Raw genomic sequence first — 11,924 nt, forward strand, 5'->3', positions numbered from 1 at the left:
TGTGAAACTAGAGGCTCCAAGAAGTTATTCTTTTACTAAGCATTGATGTCACAAAATTCAAGTAATGTAGAAGTTATGTTGCTTTGTTTGCCTCTTATAGAAAGCCATGACTTTATGAACTTGTATTACTAATACAAAAAAATATCAGTATGTGTCAGATGTGATAATTAGTTTGTTATTGTTGTCAATGAGTTAAAGCATAATCATGTTTTTATCAATGAATATCATATCATCATGTGAACAAATGTTGAGGGTATATGATTTATTTTGTTACTGTTAATTAATGGTGAAACATTTTGTTGAATGTACAATTAAACTGCTGATTATGAACTTGCTTGAATGAGAGGATTTTCTTATGGATCAAATAAATTTATTTTTTGAAACATTCATGTGCATTATTATTATTTTGCATAATTTTCCATTCTAAATTTTATAAGCAAACTCCTTTGAACAATGGAACCCATTAATATGTGTTATGATCAAGGCATCAGGCTATTCAGAACCAACGTTTAAATAATATTTATTTTTTAAGCACAGAACTTTTCAATGCAGCATGAACTATTCTGGGTTTTCATGGATGCAAATACACACTACTATTCCTGTTAAAAAAGATCTTTTGTGTTGTCTTGTCAAAGAGGAAAAGAAGAGTGCACACACTAAAAAGTCTGGCCTTCTTTACTAACTATTGAGTTTATGTTGATAGTCCTAACTTAAAAGTTTTACAAAAAGTATCATATAAACTAAACATGATCCAAAATATGTAGTCAAGGTCAGATAAACCAAATGACATTACAATATACTCATAGTTTCTAAGAAATAGACTTTACAAAGAAAACTTAACATTGACCAATGAACCAAGAAAATGAGGCCAAGGTCAGATGAATCATGCCAGACAGACATGTACACCTTACAATCAATCTATATATTAAATATAGTTGCCTTATTGCTTATAGTATCTAAGAAACAAATATACCGGTAACCAAGAAAACTTAACATTGACTGATGAACCATGAAAATGATTTCAAGGTCAGATGATACCTGCCAGACAGATATTTACACCATACAATCTTTCCATACAATAAATATAGTTGACCTATTGTATATAGTACATGTATAAGAAAAAGACCAAAACTCAAAAACTTAATTCGACCACTGAACCATGAAACAGAAGAATCATGATAGACAGACATATTCACCTTACAATCAATATATGCATTAAATATAGTTAACCTGTTGCTTATTAGTCTCTAAGAAACAAACTTAACCATGAAAACTTAACATCGACCAATGAACTGTGGAAAAAGGGTGAGGGTCAAATAAAACCTGTGAGACTGATATGTACATATTGAAATATTTCCATACACCAAATATACCAGTATTGCGTATTGTATTAGAAAACAAGAATGTGTCCAAAGTACATGGATGACCCACTCTCGTTATCATTTTCCTTGTTCAATGGACCGTGAAATTGGGTAAAAAATCTAATTTGTCCTTAAAAGTAACAAGATCAACCAAAAGGGAATATGTGTACTAAGTTTCAAGATGATTGGACTTCAGCTTCATCAAAAACTACCTTGACCAAAAACTTTAACCTGAAGTGGGACGAACAGATGGACAGACAAAAGGAATGACGAACAGACAGCTGGACGAACAGACTGAAGGACGCACAGACCAGAAAACATAATGCCCCTCTACTATCGTAGGTGGGGCATAAAAAGACGAAATCTCAAAAACAACTTTGACTGCTGAACCATGAAAATTAGGTCAAGGTCAGATGGCACCTGCCAGTTGTACATGTACACCTTACAATTATTCCAAACACCAAATATATAAGACTATTGCTTATAGTATCTATCTTGTGGACTAAACTATGAAAACTTAACCATGTTCACTGATCCATGAAATGAGGTCTAGGTCAGATGAAACCCGTCTTTGACGGACAAGAGGACCTAGCAGGGTACGCACAAACTAAATATAGTTATTTGATTACTAAAAATATGAAAGAAACTAACATTACATAAAATCTTTTTTTTTCAAATAGGCTCTGAACAATGAAAATGAGGACAATGGACATATGACAAATGGAAACTTTGTAACATAAGTCATCTTTATACAAAGTTAGAAGCATCCAGGTCTTCCATCTTCTAAAATATAAACTTTTTACTTAAGAAGGTACATTAGCAAAGGCTATCACCACTGCCACTGGAAAACTATTCCTATGTAGTTTCTGCTACAAAAACCCTTAAGGTTGCTGATTTCTTAACACAGTATATAATTTTTGCTAATTGAAGTTTCTATCTATCTATTATAAGAAAAAAGACAAAAATACCAAAAATTGGTAAAAACTGTCATCAAAGGGCAATAACACTGTGTGGACTGATGATGTTCCCTATGTTTAACCTTTTTGTAGATCTTGTCTAACTGATCATTTTTGCAATATAAAGTTTCTCTTTATCTGTCATAGTTTTCAAGATTAAAGGCAAAAACAGGTAAAAAAAATTGTCTATTAAAAACAATAACTCCTATCAGAAGTTGTCTGTCAGTTTTCAGGTATATTAAAACAATAGGAAGACCTCAACATTCTGAAAATTTTTGCTCCACTAGATTTTCTCTTTTCAGTCCTTTCTTCCAAATTCGCAATAATAAATGCACGCAATAATTTCTGAATTAACAGAAAGACAAAACTTGAATTTTACCCCTATAATCTATTTTTAGCCATATTTGGTTAATTTTGGCTCAGTAGTTAACAGAGGAGAACATTTTTGTAAAAGTTAACTATGAAGGACAACAATGATGACAGATGCTAAGTGATGGGAAAAGTTTACTTGACCCTTTTGGCTAGATGAGCTTTAAATAAAAGCTACTAACGGTTTCTTTACCTTGTGTAGCAGGAACAATTCTGCCTAAGATTTGGGGATGCGGACCACAGCTAATTCTAGTTTGTAAACTGACGTAACGGAGACGATGGATGCCAAATGTGATGTGCTATAAAGTATCTAAGTAAATGAAAACCAAAAACTGAAAACAATATATAATTTAATCAACAAAGTACAACTTTTATCATGTAGAGCCAAAGGTGAAAAGAAATGGAGCATTCAATGACTTCAAATTAACTCGTACTAAGGAGGTATGTAGCAAATGCACTATTGTACTATGGAGGCATGTAGCAAATGCACTAACCTAAACTCTGGGTGGAAAGCTTGGCTTTCCTTGTTTGGACTGAATGTCTGTCCTCAGAGAATTCAACAACAACAAATGGAAGTTTTTAACGACCTTGACTGGCTATACAGCCCTTGCACGGTCGGCTAGAGAATTCAACATAATAATTTCAAATCACTTATCTAAAATATATAAGTCTCTCGCAGAAGGTAATCAAAGGCTTTGCAACGATGCAAATATTAAGCTTTACAATATAAATAAATATCTTTAACCAATGAATTCAAATAGCAAAAGCTATGTAATTTAACAAATACATGTATATACTTAATAAGCTTCATGTAAATGATTAAATAAAGAAATATGAAGTTTATAGTTTTAAACAAGGGAAATAATAATGACATAATAACCCTAACTGCCACACTTGTTTTAATATCAAATTTATTTGGTTGACAACACATGTATAATATATTTTAATATGAAATATATCTTAGACATTCAATATAAATAAAATTTTGATATAAAATTTTAAAAAAAATCTAAAGTTTAGTTTATAATTTTTTCAGTAGCCACATCCTATGGAAATGAATAGCTCCTTTATCCACAGGGAAGTGTTTTCTCTTTATCTGAAAAAAAAATTGAATAAGAGTAACATTATCATTAAAAATAATTCAGTATTCAATATAGCAAGTGTAAAATTGAATATCTTTAGTTACTTCCCTTACCTATATCTTTATAAACTTTTCATCCTTGTAGAAAAAAATTCTAATAAGAAGTTTGAATTGAGGGTGAATACAAATATACATTATTGTAATGTTCTCTGTTAAATATTGGTGATGGACAACATGTAAAACCAACGATGACATCAACAATTTTACTGAAATTGCTTTTTTGCATTTTTTCATTAAATTCTTCAAAACTGCCATTTTGATTCAGGAAGTTATGACAGATTAAAAAAAGTCATTTAAATATCTCTATTTCTTAAACCAGTTTGATCAGTCTTGGTGGTCAAAGAGAGGGTATGTCTATGTACCTCAATATATCATTGCAATTTTTTATTAAAATAGCAATGCACTATTGAAGATTGATAATTGATTAAACATATATCTCCGTTTGATTTTTTGCCCAATTTTGTAATAAATTGTACCTTCTCCTTTGTAAACTAGTTCTATGCACAGATAAAATCCATTGAAGAATTAAATAAACAAACCTGGCTTATTGCACATGATAGCTGACTGTCTTTACAGTCATCAGTATTTTTTCTGCACTTTTCAATATCAAAATGACACCCCTTTATTCTCTTGTCCTGTGTTAAAATCTGCCTTCATCCCTAACAATGACATAACCTACAAATAAATAAATAAGGTCATGATATCAAAGATTATCTCCAAAGCTATTCACTGCTAGAAACTTTTATATTAGCGCAAACCATACAACATATTATTATACCTTTATATATTTTTAACAATTCTATTGGGTGAAATGTAATCATGTGACATGGGATAATTCAGTTAATTTTCATTCAATTGCAAGGAAGGACGAATAACCCTAAAGAATTTACACCAGCGGTGAATAACCCTATTATTCACCTGTGAATAACCTTTTGAGTTTGTTTATTTGTACTTGAGTTACCTCCCATAAAAATGATGTCACAAACGTAATTAAACAAAATGGCAGCCTTCACGTTACACTGGAAGCCCATTGAGAGAGGGAGAAATACGGCATTGGACATAAATAGAGCTGAGAGTGGCAGCAGCCGATGATGTCTCTTATAAACGGCCCTTTTCAAGGTCATCAATATTTTACAAAAAGATTCTACTTTTGTTGTATATTCAAGAAAATCAAACACAAATGTATTTTTAAACGTCAGTCTGTGTGTTATGTTAAAAATATAGACTAGTAAGTGTTGGAAATGCACTTCCACTGTTAGTTCAGTATAATAAAACAATTGTGGCCCCTTAGAATCAATGAATATCCAAAATTGTCAACCCTCAAAGTTATTTCACTTCGGGCTGCGCCCTCAATGAAATAAGCTTCTCGTGTTGACAATGTTGAATATTCACCTCTTCAACGAGCCATAATTGTATATTATTTGTATTTTTGCATGAAACTTATCTGATTGTAACGAAAGATTTATCTGGCTTGGAAAGATGAAATATAAGTTCTTTTAAAGACTTGCAGAATGTCTCATGTAAAAGGTTTATTTTAAATTACTTGGCTATTGTAAATTCAGAAATTATTGTGATGATTTTTATTATTGCGAAAAACCTGAAAGGGTAAAAATCGCAATAGTTTATTCTCGCAATTTGAAACTTCCCAATACATTTTGGATTTCCACAATAAGGTGTTTACTTGACTCTTGAAATCCTCAAGTAATAAAAAATGAATACTTTCAAAAACAACATTCAGAGAATTAAAATGGCATTCATGCAGATAACTACTCATAGAAACTATTTTATATAGTAAATAGGATTAAAAACAGTTATGACATGTATATTACAGAGGCATAAGATATTTTGAGAAGTTGGTAGGTATAAAAAGGATTAATGTAAAGTTTCCATGATTTTTTTGTTAAATAGATAGATTCTGTGAACATTTCTGATATAAATAAAATTGAGAATGGAAATGTGGAATGTGTCAACGAGACAAAAACCAGACCAAAAAGCATAAAACAGCTGATGGCCATCAATACAAATAAAGTATAACTGTAACATAAGCTATACAGCATATAAACGTAATTTGAGAAATTTTAAGAATAAAGCTACCAAAAGAAACATTTCACAAGTTTTGTATTAAAAGTTTTTTTTATCAAGCATTTGGAGGTAATTCATCTTGAATTATGACCTTCTTCTGTGTAGGAAACATCTATTTACCGGTGTGCAGAGTTTTCTCAAACCACAAAAAGTTGAAATAAACAAAATTCCAAAGTAAATAAAGGTATATAACCTACCTGTTTAAACTTTGCCCTGATGTTCTCCAGTTTGTCAAACAACAAGTTATTTGTTGGATCATCCAAAGTTAATTCTGTGATTAATTTTAGAATTGTCTCTGTTACTTTAAAAGCCCTAAATATAAAACTATAAAGATTAGAAGATGCCAACATCATCACAAGAATGATTACAGTATTAAATATTGCAATACTAATTTGAGAAAACACCTGTTAAAGATTATTTGTTATGTTGATATTTCTTGAAAGAACCATTATTGGATCATTGACGATTTCCCTGGTAAATTATGCAATAAAATTAAGCAAGGAAATGGGAAATGAGTCAAAGAGATAACATCTTGACCAAAGGACAGAAAAAAGCAGATTTTTGACAATGAAAACATTATCAATTAAAAAATCACAATGCTATACTAGCTGGTGCATATCATGTTAACGTCTAATGAGCCTGCAATTTAGTGGTTGTCCTGGCTTTTGTTTATGTGCTACATATTTGTTTTTTGTTTAGTGGATTTTAAGGAGCTGCAGACCAGATAAGAATATCTCTACTTTGAATCACAATGGTAGCCTCTATCTCACTTTGAAAAAAAAGTAAAGTGTTACAATGGTACAATCATGATAACAATGCAGGAACATGGACGTGAAAAACATTATGAAATTATAATCAGTTAAACCTTTTCCCTTCATTTAATATCTAAAACAAAATGATCAAAGACTCAAATGGTTACATTGCACAGAATGGAGATTGGTCTATGAAGACCTTTAAATATATGAAAAAAATAATATAAAGTTTGGGAGGGGGGCAGTGGGAATCTCAAAACCCAATAAAAAAGGTGCACATCTTCAATTGGAAAAATTAAGGATCAGGTTTGAAATCTGTAGGAGTTGATAACATAAAATAATCATTAAAGCAGTTGCATGATTAATGTCGAAAACTGTAAGAGAAGTTGATTACACAAAGTTTTCTCGCTGTGTTGAAGACCCAGGTGGCTTTCATCTGTTTTTTGCTCTTTGGTTAGGTTTTCGTCTCTTTGATACATTCCCCATTTCCATATTCAATTTTACAATGTATACTGTATATTTACCAATTTAGAAGCTGACAGCAATATAAATACAATACATGTACTAGTAAAATGCTTAATTATACTGTTTTGAAAGAAAAAAAGCTTGCAGTTACTGAAAGCATTTTTTTTTATGTAAGATATCGGTGACAATGTTGAAAACCATCAATCCTACTATCTCTAATATTGACTAAGTTCTGTAGTTTGCTGTAGACTTTAAACTGTTTTTTTCTTTCATTTAATAGGCTAAATTTAAGTAAGCAGTTAAAGGGAAAATTTACGATTTTTTACTTATGGTTTAAATATGTTCATTCTGACATAATATAAATATTCACAAAGTTTTATCGCTATATGTGCAGTAATAAAGGAGAAATTCAATATTTAATGAAAAAATATTAACTACTTCCTGTAGGTCGTGACGTTTTCTCCTGGTTTTTGCATGCCGGGATTTAAAATACAATCATTAAAAGTCTTGGTTTTTAATCATATTTTAACGTAATCGTAAGCGCGCCGATGACTTATGCTTTATCTAAATAACCATCCGATAATAAGAAGATAAAACGCACAGGCGTTCAATTGTACATATTCATGAGATAAATTTTCTATGTTAAACGTATATATTCAAATTATTTTTGTAGACAACACAAAAAGTTATAAATCTATTTTTAATTAATATATTTTCGGACTGATAAGGTGAACAAAGTAAAGTACAAAAATCTGTAAAGACAATATGTTGGTGTATTCTTATTGACCTTTTACTATCTCTGCTATGACTTGGTTGATACGATGTGTGTATTCACGGTTCTGTGGCAATACTCGTAGATGGCTTGTTGAGAGGTAAATTGTTATTTGCACTTCGGTATTTAACCACGCCTCTCGGGCACACCTTGCCAGGTGTGACTGTCTATTCGGATCAGTGAATTATAAGACAAGGGAGCATTCAATACACATATTTAAAATATATATTCAAGTTGGTGACAAATAAAAATTGATCGCCGTGGAATTATTTAATTATGTTTGGTGCTATTATTTATTTGAATTCAAATAAGTTAATTTACTAAGAAATACACAATTTTCGGTTAAAGACGGGAAACTTAAATCATATGTCCGATTGAAATGATTTACACCTTTTGTCCTTGATTGATGCCTAATAAAAAGGAGAACTTAGAAATTATAAATAGCTTTACCAAAGTATTTTTATTTGTCTTTATTAGGCAAATAAATGAATGAGAACACTTAGATTTAGACTTTTTAAAAGCCATGTATAAATTAATAACTGGAACTCACTGAAGATAACTCTACCGAAGCGGAATATAATAATATGAACGAATAAAGAAAAAATATTTTTCTACTTGAGAAGTTTTAAAAAATTGACAGCAAATTTAATGTCTTCTTGGAATGGAATCGAAAAATTACAAATACATATTCTTTATCAAGTGTGAAAAATGTCAACCAAATTTAATCATAATCGGGGACGTCCTTATTAAAATAGTCTTCGTCTCACAACGTATAATACTTAAAATAACTATTTGACCAAAGATGTTTAAAAACAAAAGACAACGAATTTAATGTCATCTTTCCCTATTTTTGAATGTAATTATAAGTCTGTTCAACTGGCAAGAATACCCCTAAAGCGGACAAATATCTGACAAGTAGTTTATTCTTCATGTTCTTTAAATTTGCTGTCATTGAATATCAAGAAAGAAAATAAATCCCGAAAATGATTTGAAACTTTAATACTCAATAGCTTTCCTAGACAATATTCACATCCCTCGGGGATTATTAGTGTACGTCCAGTTGCATATGTCGGAACAATTGTGGTGATGACAAATTTCTTTCTTTATTCGAGAACAATCTAATTGATATATAAATCTGTGATTTTACTATGTTCAAAACTTCAATGAACAAAGCAAGTTATAGATCGACCTGTATTTAAATCAAATTGGTCCTCTTCTTCTTCTTCTTTTGGTATACAATAGTCTATCGAATTGGATGATTACATACTGTTGGTATACGTGGACTAGTCTATTTACAAAACTTTTACCCCAATTTGCACAAAATGTATGTTTCTTTCTTATGTTCAATGTATACATGTATATATTTTAAATTGCGCTGTTACTCTGTAGTTCTGTAACTTTCTATCCGGGCGTATAAACGAATCGTTGACAAGTGCGCACATTTTTTAATCAACATTTCTGGAATGATCCAACTATGTCCTTTACTATTGACAACGAGTAAATATTACATTTTCCCAGAGACATATAATACAATTATATGTATAATACAATTATATGTCTCTGATTTTCCCAAATTAACCCTTGGAAAAAATACGTATATTTGTATATCTTCACTTTTTTTGTATTTTTTTTTTTTGTATCATTTTTTTTTTTTTATAAATAATATTCTTTACACCAGAAATTTTATTTATAAACAAGCGTATGAGTTAAGTAATGACTAGTATATTCTATCACTTTCGGACACGCAAGACAGAGATGTATATAATACATGCACCTGATAGTTCAAAATGGAAAGTTATAAGTTATCGGCCGTGTACACTGATCAATACCTACAGAAGTGAAACGATGCATGAACTTGCAAGCCCGACAGGAAATCGCTTGAATACCTGGACGTGTCACCTTACACCCCTCACAATACCTTTGGGAGTAATACCTTAAGCCATGCGGGTGATCAGTGGAGCGAAGATCCTAATTTATTTGAATAAAGTATATTACTTTAAAGAATTATGAACGAATTAGATTTTCGAAAACAATTTTCACGGAACACCGTGGCTTATTTATGATTTGAACTTTGACTTTTTAACTAATTCCAATATTAACAATTTAAAAATAACAGACTATATGGTTATTAAAAAAATAAGAACATTTTCCGTATCAAGTTAGTTAGTCAGATAATACAACCATACGATTGACAAGATATCGACACGTAATTAAGACTACATCGGTTACTGTAGTTTTGTTTCTTTGTGGTTTATAGACATATCGTGATTTTTATTTGGACAAGATAACAAAATGGCGGAAGGCAGAGAACTGATACTCAAAATTTAAAATCGATGGTGATCTCTTATCTAGTGGAATAAAACTTTAATATTTATGAATTTGAGCATTTTTTTACAGAATGGACATAATATCAATTTTTGATTTTTTTGCGAAGTTTCCCTTTAACTTCATTGAAGGAAAAGAGAAAAAAGGTGTTCACTATACAAAGTTAAATTATAAAGTTAAATTCTTTTGCAGGAATCCTTTTATAACTCGAGAGGAATGGTTCATATAAAGAGGTGTTTATTGAGATAAGCTTGATAGTAACTACTAAAAGTGCTTTTTCATCAATGTACCATTATAATTATATGAGGTACTTGATTTCATTTGAATGTGTATACCGGGTGTTTAGTTACAAGATACAAACCTCTGTTTGCTGTCATCATCTTTAATTTTAGTTTGAAGTTCTTCAATGAAACCATGATAAAATCCAACCTACAAAAACAAAGATATTGAAATGCTTACCCAAAACATTCTACAGTTAATCATGTCTAAACTGATATGTTTCTTTATTTTCTTTTATCATTAATTCTAGATCCATTATTCATATATGTAGAAAGTTAAATTTCAGTCATGTACAGATTGCATTTTACTTGATAACAACTATTTCATTTCAATTTTATTTCTAATTTTAATTTCTAAAAAGTATCTTTTTTGATCATATATTCAGCTATTGATACTGCTGTTTGGAATATTTATATATATTGTTATGCTAAAACCTAAATCACCTGCCATTTATCAAATGTGTATATAATGTAAATCATTAAAATGATTTTCTAAGTTTAAACTAACATAATTTGTGGGGCCCTTTATCCTTTGTTTATAGCTTGCTGATTGCTGCGAGGAAAGACTTTACTTTGACCTATAATGGTTTACTATAACAAAATGTGAATTGGATGGAGGGTTAAATACAATTTTATCCTTAAATAGATAGTCAGATAACAATGTATCTGAAAGTCTAATGTAAATAACATATGACTTTGTTGTACCTCTGATGCAATAGAAGATCCCTTTTCCCAACCTAGTCTGTATCCTTCATCATATCCAGATTGTTTTCCTGCTTCAAATCCAGCTTCATAACCCTGCGACTGAGATCTGAAAACAAAAATTTAGATGTAAGTCTTCAATGATGGACACACCACATGTTTTTCTTGTTTCAATCAATGCTAAAATGATCAAGTCCCATTGCGTCTTTCTATAGATGACTTTTGAATTCATGCTCTTTCCTGTATACCTGTATTTATTTTATATAACCCAATTATAGATAACAACTGCAGATTGGTGTATTGAACTTAACATTCAACTGTGAGACACTATGCATAGTAAATTTGTAGTATCAAGAATCGTAAAAAGATGTTCCATCAGGTCAAAGAAAAAATAAATCCAGGAAAGTAGAACTCCACAAATGGCATGATCAATACAAAAGACAATTTATTATTTATATTTTCATTTTATGGTTGGATTTATACATTTCTTGGATTTCATGGTTATGTATGGCTTGAAATATAACATCATAAATTGATAGAGGGTAATTACTTTTCTTCACCCATGATAATATCATGAAATATATCATCTTCTGTATTGCCTGCCATTCTTAAATCATGAGAAATAAAACACAGTAAATCAAAGTGAAAGTGAAAGGAAAGATTATCTCTCCTTGACTTATATCATTGAAAAGTGCAGAACAGAAAAAGGGATCAGGAAAGT

General features: G+C 30.6%; 1 protein-coding gene across 1 annotated transcript; it reads right to left on the reverse strand.

The window, feature by feature from the left end:
• Positions 1–3,618: 3,618 nt before the first annotated feature.
• Positions 3,619–11,862, reverse strand: LOC134686282 (protein LTO1 homolog). The gene is made up of 6 exons (XM_063545951.1): positions 11,754–11,862; positions 11,207–11,312; positions 10,585–10,652; positions 6,107–6,221; positions 4,367–4,502; positions 3,619–3,782 (listed from the first exon to the last, which is right to left on the reverse strand). The coding sequence occupies exons 1-5, from the start codon at positions 11,807–11,809 to the stop codon at positions 4,434–4,436; spliced, it is 414 nt and encodes a 137-aa protein (XP_063402021.1). The 5' UTR covers positions 11,810–11,862; the 3' UTR covers positions 3,619–3,782; positions 4,367–4,433.
• Positions 11,863–11,924: the final 62 nt, after the last annotated feature.

Source organism: Mytilus trossulus, chromosome 10, assembly GCF_036588685.1.
Source record: "Mytilus trossulus isolate FHL-02 chromosome 10, PNRI_Mtr1.1.1.hap1, whole genome shotgun sequence".
NCBI lineage: Eukaryota > Metazoa > Mollusca > Bivalvia > Mytilida > Mytilidae > Mytilus > Mytilus trossulus.

What these genes read in the sequence shown, in the direction of transcription:
- LOC134686282 (XM_063545951.1), bottom strand. Translation starts at nt 11,809, where the DNA reads ATGGCAGGCAATACAGAAGATGATATATTTCATGATATTATCATGGGT. An exon ending in GATGATGACAGCAAACAGAG is followed by an intron (nt 6,222 to 10,584) that starts GTTTGTATCTTG and finishes TTTTATATTTAG; the next exon opens with GGCTTTTAAAGTAACAGAGA. An exon ending in TCAGGGCAAAGTTTAAACAG is followed by an intron (nt 4,503 to 6,106) that starts GTAGGTTATATA and finishes ATTTATTTGTAG; the next exon opens with GTTATGTCATTGTTAGGGAT.